This window comes from Saccopteryx bilineata, chromosome 1, assembly GCF_036850765.1.
Source record: "Saccopteryx bilineata isolate mSacBil1 chromosome 1, mSacBil1_pri_phased_curated, whole genome shotgun sequence".
NCBI classification, from domain to species: Eukaryota; Metazoa; Chordata; class Mammalia; order Chiroptera; family Emballonuridae; genus Saccopteryx; species Saccopteryx bilineata.
In genome coordinates, this window is record NC_089490.1 from 202,741,237 (window position 1) to 202,761,119 (window position 19,883).

The 19,883-nt window shown below is 46.4% G+C and overlaps 2 protein-coding genes across 4 annotated transcripts in view; one reads left to right on the plus strand and one right to left on the minus strand.

Annotated features, from left to right (window-relative positions):
* Positions 1–81: 81 nt before the first annotated feature.
* On the plus strand, positions 82–17,036 carry NUDT6 (nudix hydrolase 6). Of its 3 annotated transcripts, none has more exons than XM_066233687.1 (5): positions 82–359; positions 2,960–3,163; positions 7,588–7,643; positions 12,294–12,348; positions 16,456–17,036. In XM_066233687.1, the coding sequence occupies exons 1-5, from the start codon at positions 131–133 to the stop codon at positions 16,851–16,853; spliced, it is 942 nt and encodes a 313-aa protein (XP_066089784.1). In that variant the 5' UTR covers positions 82–130; the 3' UTR covers positions 16,854–17,036. The 3 variants fall into 3 exon arrangements, with proteins under 3 accessions (XP_066089784.1, XP_066089775.1, XP_066089793.1); XM_066233678.1 differs by having other exon boundaries at positions 83–359; positions 2,933–3,163; XM_066233696.1 differs by lacking the exon at positions 2,960–3,163 and having other exon boundaries at positions 83–577.
* A 97-nt stretch (positions 17,037–17,133) lies between these two features.
* The window catches only part of FGF2 (fibroblast growth factor 2), a 42,273-nt gene continuing 39,523 nt past the window's right edge, over positions 17,134–19,883 (minus strand). Inside the window, exon 3 of the mRNA XM_066233711.1 lies at positions 17,134–17,499. Within this exon, the coding sequence (XP_066089808.1) occupies positions 17,314–17,499 (186 nt within the window). The 3' untranslated portion in view covers positions 17,134–17,313. The remainder of the gene's footprint in view (positions 17,500–19,883) is intronic.

Below are 19,883 nucleotides of genomic sequence, written 5' to 3' on the forward strand. Positions count from 1 at the left end.
GCGGGAAGCCCAGCTCAACGCAGGGCGGATGTGCCCCACTCTTCTCAGGTTTACGGTAGCGCCTCCTTCCCCCCCCCCCCCCCCCCGAGCGCGGAGGCGGGGTGACTCGGGGCCGAGCGAGCGGACTGGGATGTCGCCTCTGCGGAGCGGGGGCTACCTGCGCGCGGTGCTGGCTCGGGCCCGTGGCGCCAGGCTCTCCGCCGGGACCCGCGGGTCCTCGGGCGGCCCGGGGGGCGAGCGGGATTCCCCCGCCGGAGCCAGCTTGTTGCGGGGCGAGTTGGACAGATTCGGGGGTGTCACGGTGCGGCTGAGCGCACCGGACCGCCTGGACGTCGTCGCCTTCCAGAGGGGTCTGCAGGGCAAGTGCCTGGGCCGAGGGCCCCCAGCGAAGCAGCGCGACCCCCACGCCTGCGCCCGTCGGCCACCCAGCCCCAGGGGCGCGCGTGATCGCACCCGCCGCTTCCTGACTCATGCGCCATCGCCCGGCGGTCTCCGAGGCGGTTGGGGGGCCGTGGGGGACCCCAGACTCGGGGATATGCGGCCCCAGGGTCTGGCGTGTGACCTTCACCTTGGGCAGGTCCTGTAACCATTTCCTCTTCAGTAAAACTGGGATCGCGTGGGGTCGCCGAGGGTCTAATTGGCTCAAGAAAGAGCCTGAAGTGCTTACTTAGCACGGCGTCGCCCTTTGTTAACGCTCAGTAGAGACTTTGTAGGTGGCACCCCTTTATGAGTCGTGTCATTTTTTTTTTTTTTTTTTTTTTTTTCTGAAACTGGAAACGGGCAGAGACAGACAGACTCCCGCATGCGCCTGACTGGGATCCACCCAGCACGCCCGGGGCGACGCTCTGCCCACCAGGGGGCGATGCTCTGCCCCTCCAGGGCGTCGCTCTGTTGCGACCAGAGCCACTCTAGCGCCTGGGGCAGAGGCCAAGGAGCCATCCCCAGCTCCCAGGCCATCTTTGCTCCAATGGAGCCTGGGCTAAGGAAGGGGAAGAGAGAGACAGAGAGGAAGGAGAGGGGGGTGGTGGAGAAGCAGATGGGCGCCTCTCCTGTGTGCCCTGGCCTGGAATCGAACCCGGGACTCCCGCACGCCAGGCCGACGCTTCACCACTGAGCCAACCGGCCAGGGCCTATGAGTCGTGTCATTAACTGAGCGTGGCTCTCTGCCGGGCACTTGGCCCATTCTCTTCCACGTGGTGGACAGGAAGTGGACCAGAGGCTCCCAGTGGCCATGTTTGCACACCAGTCGGATTTGGGGCTGCAGCGTCTAGAACTAGAGTTTGCTTGTACTTAAGAGCGACAAGGCTTTTTTGTGACCCATCAGGGAGGGCGTGGGTGGCTTGGTTTCAGTAAGAAAACCAGCCACTCTGAACCTTGAGTCCAGTGATAAGAAGGGAAGTTTGGACGGAGGAGCCTTCCCCTTTATGAGAATCCTTGATTTGGCTGAGCAGCCAGTTTTTTTAAACTGCCGCCCCCCCCCCCGCCCCCCGCCCTTCCTTATTATCAGAGTGAAGGCAGAACATGGAAATACTACCAGGGAACGATCCTCCCACAACAGAGCTCCAAATAATCTTAGTCCTGTTGGGCGATATGGCAAGTGAGCATCTATGCGAATATAAACGAACTGATTCGAGTTTATTTGAGCCAAACTATCAACATAGGCCAAGGGGGCAAGATCTTAAAATGCTCCTATTTCTTTAAATCATCTTTATTTCCAAACTACTCTCTCCTGTTTGTAACTGCTGACTCCAGCAATATCACCAGCAGAAGAGTCAAAAGGTGTTAAGTACATTCTTGTGAGCTGATAGAGGTACTTACTACACACACCTGTCACTTGTCAGTGACCGAATAGGTAATGGAAGCTCAGGTGACCTCAACAAGGCAAACAAGAAAGGGGGCTGGTTTTGGAGTCAAACCTCCAGGTTTCAAGTTCAGGTTTTGCCACATGCATCCCCAGGCATTAGGCATTTCACCACGGAAAATACAGCACTTGCCTCTTAGTTTGCTTATGCAAATAACACCAGCCCAAGTTACTTAACTCACTAGACAGATGTGATCAAAGATAAGTTACGTGAAACTATAAACTCAGAAGTATATTTTTTCATTTTAAAAAATTAGTTCTATCGCACTTTTAAGTGCTAGACACTGTTTTAAGAACTTGACAAATATTAATTCGCATAACCCTCATAACAACCCTGGGAGGTAGGTGCTGTTACCCTTGTTTTAAAGATGATAGGACTGAGGGACAGAGAGATCCTAACTGCCCCAGGCTCTAGAATCTAGCTCTCTGCACTGATCTGCCCAGAAGAGCTTCTGCTCATTCTGCTGTTACCGACTCAAAACACAAAGGCATTGCCTGTAAGCAAAAACCAAAAATAATCCGAGGATCACATTTACCTTCTGTCTGTCACTGTTAGCCACATTGACTTCAAAATTTTCTAGAATTAGCATATATTATTTTAAAACTAAGTTGTATTTTAACCACTTTGAAATTTGTAAAACAAAACAAAAAAAAATGATGATAGAACTCATTAAAGAGTAAATAGAAGCCCATAATACTCATTTACAAAGATTAGAATGAAGGTGTTAAAAGGGACGTTAATATGGCGTTTTAAGTCAGTTTTCTTTGTTTCTTCTCCAACTATGTATCACCGACTATGTGCCAGGCATTTTATCTGGTGATCTGAATCTGCAGGTCAGCACTGTACTGATTCTTCATTCACAAGGAATCCAGTCTGGGGGGGGAACCACACAAACAAGGTGGTCGTGGCCAGGGAACATGGTGGCTCGCGCCTTGCTGGTGTGACCACGGCCATTTTGTGACCCCCGCCCCTCCCCCCATAGCTAACTACGTAGGAAGGAAAGTGGATGCTTAAAATGGCTTCCTGGGGGAGGTGACCCCCTGCAGTGACTTTGGCTTTCTGCCGCTCAGCTCCTGACACTGTTCTCCGCACTGTAGCTGCCGTGCAGCAGTGGCGCTCGGAAGGGCGGGTCGCGGTCTGGCTGCACGTACCCATCCTGCAGAGCCGTGTGATTGCCCCGGCCGCAGCGCTGGGCTTCCGCTTCCACCACGCAGAGTCCGACTCCGCAACGCTGACCCTGTGGCTGGCCAAGGGGCCCAGCAGGCTCCCGGGGTATGCGACCCATCAGGTGGGAGTCGCAGGTCAGTGTGACGCGCGCTCATCGGCCTGACTCCTTGATAAAGGTTCACCCAGTTTCTTCTTTCAGCGGAGGCGGGGGGCGTGTTCTCGTGGAAACCACTGGGTGAAATGATCGCCCTTGGGACCGTGGCGGGCGCTTTGAATAAAAGAAGGCTGCTTTGTGACTGAGCAGAGAGCAGCAGGGTGGAGAACGAGCAAGTGCAGCCTTGAGTTTTCCCAACGACAGGTTTTGGACGTGTTCCACACAGACACCTGCATGTCACTACTCAGATAGGAGCCCTGAGTGGGGACCAAGGGATAGGTCCGTGATGGTAAACCGTACCAGAGCTAATTGTGTGAATTTATAGAACTAAAGACAACATAGGTTGAATTTAAGTGAAAGCAAACCAGCTTTGTCATCGTTTGAACATTATTTCTTAAAAGACACTGACATTAAGTTGCTGTGCCAAACAGTTGTTTAAAATAATTTAAATAGAGAATTTCGAAGCTATTGATTAGCTTCAGAGACATAGTCATAAGAGAAGAACTTCGTTGAAGTTAAGACAGGTTCTCAAATTGTGGAGTGTATCAAAATCACCTAAAAGGCTTGGTAAATATGCTGGGCTGGCCCTGGTGAGTTGATTCAGCCATAGAGCATCAACCCAGTTGTGGAAGTCCCAGATTCAATTCCCAGTTAGGGCACACAGGAAAAGTGACCATCTGCTTCTCCACCCTCCTCTCTCTCTCTCTTTTTTTTCTCTCTCTCTCCCTCTCCTGCAGCCATGAGTCAATTGATTTGAGCATGTTGGCCCTGGGTGCTGAGGATGGCTCCATGGAGCCTCCACCTCAGGCACTAACAATAGCTTGGTCTGGGGCAGAGCATTGGCTCCAGATGGGGGTCACCATGTGGATTCCTGTCAGAGTGCATACGGGAGTCTGTCTCTATTTCCTCTACTCTCTCTTAAATTAAAAAAAAAAATGCTGGGCCTGATCCTCAAAGTGTGATTCAGGGTATTTGGCGTGTAGCCTGAGAATCTGCATTTCTCATACATTCTCTGCTGCTGCTGCTGCTCTTTTTAGGAACCAGGGTTAAGACATTCCTAGAGTTCCAGAAAAATTAACATAGTAAACCATCATTATGATGTGTAAGGTAACTGAAAGTCATACATATTAACTAGCAATTTAATCAATAATAATTTTATTGATATTTGCCTTCATATAATTTGCAACAGTTTTTAAAGGTAGCTTGCACCTTTGAAATCATTTACAGGAGCTATTCAAAAGATGTCTAATGTTTTCTCTGTCCAAGGTCTTATGTATAGGCATTCAGAAACTTTCCATTCAGCTCTACTTCATAAGACTACTTGAAAAATTTGATGACAGTCCCTCACTTCTTTAGAAAGTCACACAGATTATCTATTCATTGGTACAGACTTAAGAGTTTCCAGTTATTACTACAGAATTGGTCCTATGCGCATAACGCATGTCTGTGAGAGACTTGTTTCTAACTAAGTGCCGTATTTTGTGTTAGGGTTAAGAGATCCCATAAGAGTCAAAAGAATGAGCATTTTGGAACTTGACAAAAATCTCGAATAAGTAGAATCTGAAGTGGCCGTTGGGATGGGGACGAGATACGTAAGAATTTGTTCTGGAAAGGTACAGAGTGTTTTAGGTGAAGAGAAAATAGTTGACATACGTGCTCTAAGCAACAGAAGGGAGGCGTGGCTGGTGGAGGGGTCAGGACCCAGAATAACTGCCTTGGCACATGATTGTGGACTGAAGACAGTGGAGGAACAGCAGATGCAAGGAGGGTACTCGGCCCCCCACTCTCAACCTGAAAGTAGGGCCTACATTTCTTTCACCAAGATCAGTGGAAATGGGAGCCGGGCCCCCGAGGGGAGACTCCCCGGGAGGAGTCTGCACAGACACACCTACTAACAATCCTGTCTCCCATCAGTGCCCTCCATGTTTCCTGGCCACTTTCCCACAAGTCACCTCTCCTGGTCCAAACCCTTTTGTTTTACACAGCTCCACAATTGTTCAGCCTTTGTTAAAATGGTCTCACTGCTTTCTGGCCTTTCTTTCTATGGAGCTCTCAACCCCAATGCTGGGCCATGTAAAAATATTAACATTAAATGAAATTTCTGTTTCTCTCCCTTAGTCTGTCTTCTGACAGTTCAGGGCACAGGCCCAAGACCCAGAACCTAAGCTGGCGGAAGACCTCGTCCTGCCCTTGCTGGGGTGCCTGCACACCCTTCCAGGGGTTGGTTTTTCTCGCCGCATAGAGCTGGGGTTTCTGCTCAGATGCCTCCTCAGGAAAGCCCCCGACCACCTGACCTAAAACAGAGTCCCTGCACGTGTCGGTTCCATCGTCCTTTGATCTTTTATCCAGCTGTTTACCTCTGTAGCACTCACCACACTCGGCAATTGTATTATTTCTTATACTTCATCTCATCCACAAAAACATAAACTCCATAAGGGAAGTTTTTTCTGGTATCCACTGCTTCACGCCAGTGTCTGGCATAGAGCCGGCACTCGTTCTGTAGTTCCTGAATGAATGGTTGGATAGATCTTCAGGTGGAAACAGCCACCTTCTGAGAACACAGCTGCAGTGTGGTGAAGGGGCCGTGTTGCCGTGACGATGCCTGCAGGAACCCAGGCCCACTGGATGTCAGTCTTAGAGCTGCGTGAACGTGGGCCATCATGATGTCACCTGGGGATTGGTGTGAGCAATACCTGGGGTAGTATTCATGCAGCACTTAGCGCAGTACCTGACTAATGACAGTAATATACCAAACATCACACTTCTGCTTCAGCTCGGATTTCTTTAGATTTAACTTTTATGTTGTGACCAGCAGGGGTCGCCACTCACATGGTGCTTTAGCACTGCTGGGTTTGTCTCTAGGATCTTTTGCTCACGTTTATGGTGAATTCATTCAGGAAAAGTTCAATTTGAGTAATCACAAATTATTAACATTTAAGAGTAGGTTTAAGAAGTATAAGAAATAATACAATTGCCGAGTGTGGTGAGTGCTACAGAGGCGTTTCTTTGGCATTCTATCCTTTGTAAAATCCAATTAAATTATACTTAATGTTTTCTAATAGAAGTTAACGTTAATGCTAATTACATCTCACTTAGCGGTTTTCCTTCTTGTTTAAAAATACTAAAATGTGTTTTCATTTCAGAGAAAATTGTTCTTCCTTGTGTTATGCATACATGTCCCCTTCTGTATTTTTATGGCCAGATAGTATTTATCACCTTCTCGTGTCCCGTATAATTTATTGTTTACCATTTCTTACACATACTATTGTGAACCCCACAAGGTTAGGGACTTTGTTTTGTTCACCACTAGATCTTTATCACCCAGAAAAGTGCCTGACACATATTAGAAGCTCAATTCATGTACTATATATAGAACCTATATGTGTTATATATAGAAAGTCAATATGGAAAGAATGCATGAGTATGTAGAAAATATCTTTTTAAACACTACCTTCCCACATTATGTAAGGACAAGTATTTTCTTTTTTTAAATTATTTTTATTTATTTATTCATTTTAGAGAAGAGAGAGAGAGAGAGGGGAGAGGGGGAGGAGCAGGAAGCATCAACTCCCATATGTGCCTTGACCAGGCAGCGTAGGATTTCAAACTGGCGACCTCAGAGTTCCAGGTCGACGCTTGATCCACTGTGCCACCACAGGTCAGGCCAGGACAAGTATTTTCATAGCATTTAAAGGAACCTAATACAAATCATTAAAATATCATAAGACCCAGGATTGCCCAAAGAGAAATAGGAAAAATTATTTTTGAGTTCTAACAATTAGCCAAAAACTCTAATGTGCTCAGCAATGCATACAATGAATGAATATATAAAAGGAATGGGCTAGAACTTAAAACATAGATAAACAAGTGTTCCAAAGCAGTATACTGGTACGTGCAAAAGCTGTGTACGTATGTGGTAGACAAATGTAGGTGGCCTCAGGGATGTCCTGAACCGAATATTGAGATGTTTGAGATTTGGGTCATAGGGGGCACAACCCATGTTCTATACATAGTGATTTAAAGAATAAAAAAGAATGGAAAAGTCAACTCATTAATTCAATAAGTATCTTTAAGCATTTAAAATTGTCTAGACGTAAAGTAAGCACTATAAAAGGATAGAAAGATCAATTTATTGAACTGTGTATCCTCAGAAACAGTCTAGAGCAGGTTGCAGATGATTACCTTACAAGGCTGTATCGCTAGAACCATCATGGGTTAAAAAACTTGGGTAACCACGCAACCAGCTTCTTGCTAGAGAGAGTTTACATCATCACAGACTAGACGGTACTGAACCAAACCTTCCAAGATGGGTAGGAATTTAATAACCACAGACCAGAGTGTGGGAGGAGTCGAAGGTGAATGAAATTAGTATTTCTAAATTGTCTTTTCTTTTCCCCCAAACAGGAGCTGTGTTTGATGAAAACACTAGAAAGATATTGGTTGTCCAAGATCGAAATAAAGTAAGTTGCTTCTGTTCATAAACTGCTTTCACAATGTTCAGTCCTCTCTATAGAGAAAAATAAAAGGTAGACATTTTGATATGCTCAAAGGCATTACAGAAACGGATCTTAAAAGCTATGTCGAAGCACTTATGGCTCATTTAGCTATTCATTTAATCCAAAAAGTGCTTGTGCAGGCCTTGAAAATGTCAAGGTAACTTCAGTCTACCTCACTTTATTCTATAGCTACAGGAAAATTATGAGTGGCTGTCTTTAATTGGGAAGACAGCTCTGTGTCTAACAGACTGTCAAGATGGTCTTCCATTCATCTAACATGCATTAAGCTCCTACTTTCAGCAGGTGCTAAGGGAAAGATGGATAAGACAGTATCCCGGATGTCCTGCATCTCATTCTTTGTTTCAGAGAGCAGTCATCCAGCAGGTGGTACCACTTTACTTTGCCTTTAAAAAGCCCCGAATGAATTCTCAGAAGAGGTGACATTTCAATTGGGTCTTGAAGAATGAGGAGGAGTTTGCAAGGGCGGGAAAGGATTAGAAAAACAGAAAAGAATGGGAGCTGATGTAGTGTCTAATCTGTTCGGGCTGCTCTAACAAAAATGCTGTAGGTGGGGGCTCTGTCAAACACTATCTCTGACAGTGCTGGCTGTGGGGAGGCCAAGGTCAAGGTGCCAGTGGAACTATGTCTGGTGAGGTCCCACTTCCCGCTTAGATGTTTGTCTTCTCACTGTGTCTTCATGTGGTGGAAGGGACAGGAACTCTCTGAGATCTCTTTTATAAGAACACTACTCCCATTCACGAGGGCTCCGATCTTACAACATAGTTACCTCTCAGAGGCCCTCCCCCCCTGTAATACCATCATCACATTGGGAATTAGGGTTCAACATATGAGTTGGGTGGGTGGAGTGGACATGAACACCCAGTGCCTTGCACATAGTGTAGAAAGTGGCGAGGAGCCCATTGTGGACAGGCGTGCAGGTGGTGGTAACTTGTCCCGAGAGCTAGGGAATAGAACAAGAAGAACCCTGTCCACCCAAATAAGAAGTTCAGGCAGTCAGAACCAACTAAGGTTTCTAAGAGAAGTGCCTCAACTAGGGATCAAATGTTTTTATGCTCACTCAGGAGTATAAAAGTGAAAGAATAAGTATTTTGAGACTTCAGTCAATATTGGTGGACAGCGTCACACATTTTCCCCGTCGTATGTTTAAAATGACTGTTGGCCATGGTAGCTGAAAGCAGTATGACACGTTTCTCAGAAATACTATCAAAAAGCATTCTCATAGTTATAAGTAACTTCCAGAGGTTTCGGGAAAGCAGGATCTCTGACTCGAGCAAAGCTTTCTGAACAGAAACGTATTGAGTGCGTCTTTTGTGCTGCCCTCAGTCGATCTCTCCTCCTCCTGCCTCACAGCCTGTTGGGGAAGCCTAGAAGGGGGGCCCTGGCAAAGCAGAAACTGGTGAGCATGGTCCCAGCTCTGGCATCACCAGGCAGAGCACAGAGGGTGGGTCTGGAGCTGAGAAATCATTATCACATCAACTTATTAGAAATGCACACTCTGGCCCCAGATGGGCAGAGCATCGCCCCCTGGTGGGCCTGCCGGGTGGATGATGGTCAGGGCGCATGCGGGAGGGAGTCTGTCTCTCTGCCTCCCCTCCTCTCACTTTGAAAATAAGAAAAAAATATATACACTCTTTCCATTCTTCCCTACACACACACGTACATACCCCCAAGAACATCAGATTTATAGTCGGCAAATGTATAGGAAAAATTTGTCATCACATTCACCATTCTGAAATGTGATGGAATGACTCTGTGGTTTAGAATCAAATATTTTTATAAGTTAAAAGGATACTTTACCTTTTGTAGTGTGTAAGAGTCAGATATGCCTAAGGAACAAGGCAACCTCCCCAGGTCAAAGCTGGCGGGGCTTCTAAGTGAAGACTGGTAGCACCCAATAGGGTGAGCACCGTGTTACTTGTAGGGGAGGAGAATTCCTGTGTGAGATCAGGGGTAAAAGGATCGTGGAATTTTATCCTTGAAGCATAGAGATGTTTTGTTCTTTTTTATAGAAAGGGAGAATGAAGATGAAAACAGATAATAAGCTCAAATAGACATGAATCAAAACCCATCCTTACCCCTTATTAATATATATTTTCCAACATGAAAGAATCTATTGGAATGGTAGAAGAGGATATCACTAGCATAGTAATACATCTTGTGTCAGTCAGAAGATCCCAGATAAGGAACCCAGAAGCACCAGGTATACATGCAAACACATTTGGTGCCAATGTGCAGAAAAGAGTGAACGCTATCTGAAAAAGCAGCAAAGGGTAGTTAAGGATTTGTGAGAAAACAGCCAGTAAACTTTCCAAATTTCCTAAAAGATGGACAGACTCAGACAGCCTGGATTTTAACCCTGACTTCACTGCACACTGGCGGCGTCACTCGGGCAGGTGACTAAATCTTCGTATGCCCTCGGCTTCATCAGCTCCAGGATGGGAGTGACAGTCCCTCGTGGGTTACTGTGAAGTCTCAATGTGTGTCATTGTGATAAAACATCTAGCGGCATCTCAAACATAACGGACATTCAATACACTTCACCTAGTATTATCATTATTTTGCTAAATAAACCCAGACAATGGGGAGTATTCTTTAATATTAAAAAAAGGAACCGGCCCTGGCTGGTTGGCTCAGCGGTAGAGCATCAGCCTGGCGTGCGGGGGACCCGGGTTCGATTCCCGGCCAGGGCACATAGGGGAAGTGCCCATTTGCTTCTCCACCCCTCTCCCCTCCTTCCTCTCTGTCTCTCTCTTCCCCTCCCGCAGCCGAGGCTCCATTGGAGCAGGGATGGCTCGGGCGCTGGGGATGGCTCCTTGGCCTCTGCCCCAGGCGCTGGAGTGGCTCTGGTCGCAGAGGAGCGATGCCCCGGAGGGGCAGAGCATCGCCCCCTGGTGGGCAGAGCATCGCCCCTGGTGGGCGTGCCGGGTGGATCCCGGTCGGCGCATGTGGGAGTCTGTCTGACTGTCTCTCCCCGTTTCCAGCTTCGGAAAAATACAAAAAAAAAAAAAAAAGAAGAAGGAACCTATACTCATTTCTCCCTTGGTCAGATCTGCCTTAACCAGGTGTTCAAACCACCTCCCGTCCTGCCCCGCCCCGCAGACAGACTGCAGGCTGAAGCCATCTGGCGGAGGAAGGGAACCCCTACAAAGCGAGCTCTTTAGCAATGTGGTGTGCCGGACACCATCAGAAACCGCTCACCACATAATATATGTAATTTATCCACAGCTAAGGGTTATGAAATAATGAAAACCAAATTTGTGAGAGCTGTTTTCAGTCCTTATATCCAGTATATAGAAGTTCATACCTCCAAACTTAATTGGCAATTTCCTATAATTTGTTGTCAAGTTTAGGTAAAGATTTTTAAAGTTGACTTTGATTGTTTGGGGGAGGCATTGATATCTCTGGTTAGAAATAGAATTCATGGTGGTGAAGTCCAATATCCTATCAGACAAAGGACTGCATCATTTCTATAGAAATATAGCCTCTGGAACCATTTCAGAATGGAAGGGTGTTAATGCAGACATACGTAGATATACTTCTGCGTTAATAAAATAAGACATAATATGTGTTATAAATCAACCTCGCGTCTGAGCCAGACACAGCAGGGTGGGAAGCCTGCCTTCTGTGCCCACATAATCAGCAGTCTGTAGAAACTCTGGGGGCCATGCCACCGGTCTCCCAACCTAGCATAATTGGGCCATGACACAGTCCTTGAGAAGCGCCATCCAGGAAACAGGAGGGTCACAAAGCACACCAGTGAAAGGACCATAAAGTTATTTTATGAATAAGGAGTGGAAGGCCTCCTGGCTCCACGCCGCAGCGCCCTTGGGAGTCATGTCCTGATGTCTCCTTCCTCAGCCGTGGTCACGGGGGTACGTGGGTGTGACAGCCCTCCCCCAGGAGAAAATGATCATGTCAGCCACAGGAAGACTGTCACCGCATAGAGATTTTTAATCAATTCTCCACATGTTCACCCCCATTCCACGGTCAGCTCTTCACACCTACCCCTCCCCACTCCCAAAAAACGTGCACAAAAAAAGCCCCACAACGTAAACTGATCGGTTTATTCACACTACTCATGAAATCATTAACAGACAGAGCAAGAGACATCTTAAGGTTAATATATCTGATTAGACACACAATACAGAAAATACATGTGAAATTGAAAATAATATATATACTGTTGTGATTAAGTCTCGACTGTAGTTCCTACTAATTTATAGCAGCATCTGTAAGATTCCTCTGTTTCTCTGTTAACAGTTCACTAGCAGCAAAGTTTTTTCAAATTACACAGATTCAGTAGATGTTTCCCTCCACTGCTTCATTCATTCACCAAACCAGACCAAGTCTCTTCCGTTTCCCAAAGAAAACAGTGGGAAAGAAGTCATAAGTGACCAGTTTCTCCCAAAAAAAGAAGGAAGAGAGGAATGAGGAAGGAAACTAGTAAGAATTTACACATGCGATTACTGAAAAATAAACTCTCAACCACCTTGACCAGTTAGGGGTGAACACTGCGGCTGTCCACTTGCGTGTGTACATACATGTTCATGGGTGAGAGCTGTGTTAACTTTATTTTCTGATTTGATCCTGCAGCTGAAAAACATGTGGAAGTTCCCAGGAGGCCTGTCAGAGCCTGGAGAAGATATTGGTGTGTATCTTGAGAATTTCCAATTGGCCTGAAAATGCTGAGGATATTCATGTGTTTACTTTCTTGCTCAATGGTTAAGAATAAGATTTTAAATTTTACAACTGGTTCAGACTTGAGAGAAAAACTTGAGAGAAGTTACTCCAGGGCTGATAGAGAATTAACAGTAAGACCTGTAACATTAGAACCTATTCCATCAATATAAAAAAATGCCATTTGGAGCATAAACCTAAGCTTCCCTTAGGACCCCAATCTCTAGTGATTTGTGTAAAACGAGCAGGTTTGGGTATATACATCAGTGAAGTTTGGCATTGAGGGCTCTTTTGGATATGACTAAAACTGTAGGAATTAAACTATAAGAAAACCCAAATTCTTGACCATCTCATCACACAAGGATGAACAGTCACTTATATAAACTTTGAAACAAGTATTATTTATAAAGTCAGTTATAGAACAGTGGTGATGCAATTCTTCTCTTTCTGAAAATTTTATCTACTATTTCTTTGGAATAGTCAGGAAGCCAAAACATAGTGAAATATTAATATATCACACGAGGAGGTCTCAAATAAGAGAGAGAACTCCTTAAAACAACTTACTGAGCACAATGTTGAAAATAGGGAAATCTGAAATCAGCTAAGAATTCTCAAGGTCACTGATTTTATAGGAAATAGATGAAATATTAGGAACTGAGTTTCCCAACTATTCCTTACACCACTGGGTCACACACAGCCCCTGTCACTAAATCAATAACTAAATTAATAGATAACTCATTTGCTGTAGCACTCTCTCCATGACTTTTTCTGCAATGTGCATGCCCTCTTCTCTTTAGTCAGCATTTAACACCTTTTCCTAACTTATCTTTAGATATTTTACTTAAAAATGTATACGTACCTAAAACTTGATTTTTTTTGAAATGTTACACAGATTAAAATGCCCTATACACAGTATATAGCCAACTCCTAACAACCAGTAAGTAAACTGACTACATTTGGGCAAATCCATAGCAAATTCTTGTTCTTAGATACTTAATGACCCAGATTCTGCTGGGTCTTTTGCTGAAATAAAAGAGGATTTGGTAGTGGTGTGAGAGCTGGAGGGGGAAGAACAGGTAATCGCCCTACAGTGTCCTGTGATGCACGGGAACACAGAATGAGTCAGGCTTGTGTTCACATCCACATCCAACCAGGCTGGGTGGGAGGCCGTCCACAGGAGGCCTGTGTAGCTCCCCTTCTGACTCTGCCTTCTCAGATGAACTGATTGGTTTCATTGAGTTTTTATGGATCTTCTGAATTTCAGATATGCTTATATTTAAATGAAGAAGCACATTTAAACTATTAAAACAAACAGTTAGGTTTAAGTGTACTCCAGACCCCTTCAAGTCCAAGTAGTTAAGAATTCACTACTTTTTTGGTTGTCACAACCTACCCAGAGATCACACAAACACCTCGACCATGCGGAATGAAGAGAAAAGCAGTGGCTGGCATTCACCATACCTCCTGGGCACAGCATAAAATAAAGCTTTACCCTAGAATGATAAACTCCCCACTCAGCTGGAAATGGTGAAGTGACAGAAGAGGCCTGAACAACTATGTCTGCCCGAGGGCATTTCCGTTCTGTAACAATACAACTAGTACAATAACGGATACTCCTAAGACTGAAGCCAAGTCATCCAAGAATTCTCTTCCTTAAACCCTGTATTTAGGAATGTAATGCGCTTTGGGAATAACTGCCATCACCAACGTGCAAACAGTCATACTGGCTCATAAGTAGCAAACACTGGTTCACTGGGAAACACACTTGTCTGGAATCCTTCGTTCTTTGACAATACCAAGTTAAGGAAGCCTGGTGGTCTGTAGTGTCTGAAAAGAACTAAGTGCACACACAAAATAGAATGTAACCCTCAGACTTTTACCATACACCCCTAGGGGGCACAAAGGTACATGGCTGAAAATGGAGAGTGCCTTCCTAAAAAAATCCCCTAAGCCCCGCCAGGGAGAGCCCCCTTCGTGGCCGAGGGCAGAACAGCCGCTGGTCCAAGCTCATCAGTGCCCCAGACAGAGGGATACACCAGGGAGGCCCACATTCTGCCTCATGTTTCCTATTATTTGAATGGATTTCACCCTAATCCTATTATTAAATTATCACAAAATAGAAGTAACAAATATAAATTCTGTTTCATCACTGTCCTGTAACTATAAACAAAATGCTAGGACCTATTTAAACATCTCTCTCCATCAGCACAAAATAAAAATAGAACCCTCTTGGCTTTTCCTACATTCTTCAAATAACACAGTATTATTGAATAATTCAGTTTAGCTTATAGTACATTCGAATAACCAAGGGCACAGAGTAAAACACTATCCAGATAAGAAATTCAGATTCACGGTCCTCTTTGGGAAAGACTTCCGTCTTCAAGTGGAGCACCCTCAGACCCTGGGCACAAGCACTTACTTGCACACTCAGTTCTCAGCCTGGCCATCACTGTGCCAACTTTGGTTAAACTGATGGGGCCGCCCAGGCAGCACCGATGAGGGTACCCTGCCTGTGACTGCCAAGTGGGGCCAGTCCCCTGACTGGTCCCATTCTCTGCTCCAAGACCCAGAAACAAGCCAGACAGGGGACTGAAGGCTTGACTTTCGATCAGCGGCATTGAGAACCAAACAGGACCCCCCAGGCTTACTTCTCAGAGTGTTTAAAGAGCAAACACTTAAACAGTAGCTGAGTGAGGCCAGAAAACAACATGTAAAATATAAGACTACAGCCACCATCTTTAACAGGTTTAATAACCAATATGTATTCCATGCCAGACGGGAAACTGTTTCTCTTATAAGAAAAGCTTCCCTTTTTTAATGTCAGTTCTGCCTTTATGTTTGTAGTGTGAAGATTGAATTTCTAGCCATGTGTAATGTGTGGCAGATAGGCTCTCGGTCATAAGGGAAGCTGGCCTGTAATCCACTGGCAGATGGCCGTCCTGCATTTCAGAGCCCACTGCTCCTGCACACGTGCCCAGGACTGCCTCTTAGGCCAGGGCCGGGCCCATCTGGGACGTGGGGAAGACCGGCCAGGCCGGGCACACGGGGTCTGAGACAGTCTCCTTGCCTAGCCTTCGCCATTAAGATGATGAGAAGGCACATACAATTTCCTGTTAGGCAGACAGGAAAAGGGAAGCACTAAAGAGCATTTGAACACACACCTAAGCTCCCCGGTGCCCTGGTTGAGGGAGGCGGCTGTCTGAAGGGCTTCTCGGCAGCACGTGTGGGGACAGCGGCTACCTCACAGCCTTGGAGAGCCCATGTAGGGCCTTCACCTGGACAGTCAGGAAATACAGCCATCAAAACCTGTTCATGGCAATCAAAACCCTGACCCAGCTATTTATGTAGTATCAAAACAAATCACCCCTATAAAATGTGAAAACCCTGTTGTGTTATAAAATTCTGCGCACTGCACAGTTTTGGAAAAGCTCTCGTGTAGTGACCGCGGCACGTGGGTGTTGGAGAAATGCATCTCAGGCCACGGAGGGAATGTCAGAGATTCCTGAAGTGGTTTCCATTGACTGGATAACTGGAGGAGCACAACAGAGGTCATGGAGGCATCTTCTCTGTGACTTGGAGGCCTGACTGTCCCCCCAGCCCTACCCCAGGCCACCAGGAGGGGTCCAAGTCCCCTCACAGTCCTCCACATTCACAGCCCGACAGTTCCTAAGGAAGAGGGGCACAGCCTCAGTACCCACACAGGTACATCTAGACAGCGCTGGTGGGCGGTCTGGAACAGAGTGACGAAAAGATACAGAGGCTTTGCAACCTACGTTTTCCACCCTCTGGGAAACAGAGCAGGAAGATGTTAAAAGTAGGTGACTCCATACAGGCGGTAAGCCCTCCAGTAGCAGCCAAAGAAATATTCACTACTGCAGAAGCATCCCAGGTGCACAGTGGTGAGAAAGTCCTCTGCTAGTTCGGGATGTCCAGAAGGCAGAGTTTGTATCGAAAACTTCCCTTTCCTGAAGTTCCGCTTTTGAAACTTCAGGCAGCGCTGCTTCAGTGTGAATAATCCTCGGTGATGATGCTCTAAGAACGCGGTCCTTACTGACCTGCACATCTTCCTTTCACGCAGGTGACACGGCAGTCCGAGAAGTCTTTGAGGAGACTGGTGTCCGCTCGGAGTTCAGGTCCCTCCTGAGCGTCCGGCAGCAACACCGCCACCCCGGTGCCTTCGGAAAGTCAGACATGTACATCATCTGCCGCCTTCAGCCATGTTCCTTCGCCATTGAGCTCTGCCCACACGAGTGCCTGCGGGCCGAGTGGATGGACCTGGAGCAGCTGGCCAGGACCGAGCGTGCCACGCCTGTCACCAGCAGAGCGGCCAGGCTACTGCTATACGGGCACCGGGAAGGCTTCGACAAGGTCGACCTGACCATGGACGAGCTCCCGGCCATCTACACAGGCCTGTCCTACAAGCTCTATCACCGGCCCCTGCCAGACACTTACAGAATGATGGCAGGAGTGGACTGAATTCATAGTGACACGTGTAAAAAACTTGAAGTCACTCATATGTGTAGCTTAAGGCAAGCCATGTTCTCAGAACAGTGGACGTTTTGGTTTCACTAACTAGCTGGCTTTAATTTTCTAATGTGTGTGATTCCCATGAAGAAAATTTGCAAGTGTGCACATATTAAAAGCCCCTTTCCAAATGAAGCGAATGTGTGTAAAAAGACTAGCTCTAAGGAAGCCGCCCCAGATCACAAGCGAGTGCTACATAAAAGGCGGCCGTCTGTATGTGGTCCAGGGATGCTGGCTGTCTGTCTTTACTAAGGCAATGGCTAAATATGTTAGTACTAGATAAAACATGATCCGACCAGCTGTCCGAACTGAACAGAGAGCTATACACATTTTCTTTTTCTCTCATGAACAAACTTCTAAAACGTACCTCTTCTCTCGTGTGAAATGAGGTCAGACGGTGCCAGCATGAAGATCAGCTCTTAGCGGACATGGGAAGGAAGAGTATGGCTTTCTGCCCAGGTCCTGTTTTGGGTCCAAGTTTATACTGCCCAGTCCGCTTCAGGGCCACGTACCAACCGGAGTATTTCCTTGACCGGTAAGTATTGTAGTTGTTGGATTCCAGTCGTTCAAAAAAGAAACACTCGTCCGTCACGCATTTCTGAAAAACAAAGGGAGAGTTAGTTGTCATTACTGCTGATATTATTATATCAATACTTTTCACAGTGACTACCTGTGACAGCTCACCCACTGCCCATTCTGCTCAACCAGCAGGGCCTTTGGGGTCGGTCGGATGATCCACAAGTGAGACTTGACAGGCCAGACTCCAACACGGTCCAGCTCCAAAGGATGAGGGCAGCGTCCGGTTCATCTCTTCAGAGGAGACCAAAGACCTTTCCTCCAGCCCCCAGGAGACTGGTCATAGGTACTGGGCAGCAAGGGCACGGTGCTGCAGGGACCACACGAGCTGAGACTCGAAATGTCCCATGAACACCACTTTCAGGGCTCCCCACAAAGGGGGATACATCTGGTCCCCAGAACCACACTGCACCTGGGGAAACGCAGAGCAATGGCTTCTGATTGGGTATCCATGACCCGGCCGGCCACACTTGTGCCCATCTGGAGGCAGGTTACCGACGGGGCCACATTGACCGTGTCAGGGTCCCCATGAGACAGTGCTGGACAGCTAATGAGAACTGCCCAAGGACAAGGACCAGGCCTTTGTTAATTCTTACAGAAACAGAACTAGTTCTTTACATCACACTATTTCTTCTAGTAGCTACTATTATTTCTAAGGCATAAAAAATAGTTTATTGTACAGAAAATAGCAAATGTCTACAATGCTGCAAACTATTGGGACATTAGATATGATTACCATTCTCAAAACACTTAAGAATGAGGACTAAGGGATGTAGAACATACTGATTTCTGGCAGTTTCTTGTAGGAGGGAAGTGACTCGGCCTTTTGATTTCAATCCAACTATTTATCAGGGGAGAGAACAGCTAGCTAAACAAATAGACCTAGAAATACTATTCCAAGTAATCAAGTCTAATAGGCCGCCACATAATTCCAGGTAAATGTCCAAAACAACTTCACAGGGTAGTACTGATGATGTGTATTAACCTCTGTTGGGGGTGGGGAGTGTCAACAAATGATTTATTCACTTTAAGAGGAGAGAGGAAAAATTATACTTTTTATGTTACAATTGTAGAAAGATGGATCAACTCCTAGAGAAAGGCATAGAATGTTACACTTTGACATCCCCACACAATACAGCGTGTACACAAGCCCAGGCTTTTGCATTTATGAGCACCTCACAATTACCGCTTCTGTCTCCACACTCAAATCGAGGAAACTTCTGGATTGGAAAAACCCACATTCAAAAGGCTTGAATCTTTTCCCAGATTCTTTGGTTCCAAGATAAACTAAGCCATGGCACAGACTGTCAGTGGGGAAAAAACCATGAATCAAGAAGCAAAACAATGAAAAGAGCTGGTATAATAACGGAAATGAAAAGGAAGGTTCTGTGAAACCCACCAGCGGACGCTTGTCCCAGGCGGCCCACGCGAGCCTATGGAAGCAGGTCCTGTCACGGCCTCCAGGGCTGGGAGTTCTACTGCCTGTTTACTTGGCTTTGGGTTGTGACGGCTGCTAACCAAACTTTTTAAAACTGAACTACAAACATCTAATTCTCCCATTTCTTTTTGCAACAAATGAATGAAGCCACTTTAGTCTTTCCGATGCAAATAAACCACAGGGAGTCCTCCAGAGACGGGCCAGCTCGGTGGTGCCCAGGATTGTCCTGTAGGAACCACGGAACACGAATGGTGTGGACATTCCATGGCCCACACCCGCCCTCTACCTCTGGTGCAGTGTGTTTACGCTTCCTGTGCTGACGGAAGCAAACCTGAGCCCCTGGGTTGTTTGTCAATGCCACTGATACACAGCTTCCTCTTCCGCTCTCCTAGGTCTGAGATCAGGAAGTGAGAGGAGTAAAGAGTGAAAGGAAAAGTCACAGCAATCATCAAGCTGAAAAACAAAAGGCTGTTATTGAGGGGCACCCGACGCACTTACCCCACCCCCCAGGCCTGGTCAGGACCCTGAAATGCTCTCTTCTGGTATTCTGCCAGCTTTCCGGGCACCCCACCTTGAGAGTTGGCACTCCTTACAAGGCTTGGCCTACAAGAATGGGTGCCATGCCAATGATATCTGCCTTCTCTGCCAGTTCCTGCTATTTCAGAGAAAAGGAACATTACCAGGGATTAAGCGGACACTGCATCATGGAACCCACAAACTGTTTCCACCGGGGTTACACGCACCTTTACGAAAACAGCGCGGGGGGCGGCAGAAAGGAGAGCCTGCTCTGTGCCAGATGTCCAGACGCAGGAGTTTACTAAACAACTGCCATGAGCTTGAAAACAAGCTGCGTTATTTGTTCAAGTGGGTCGTAGGGCAAGAGCCGGCTCTCAGGAAAAGCCGGCGTTTGACAGAGCCCTGTGAGCACAATTTCAACTCTGTCCATTCTCGGTTTACACATCATCTTC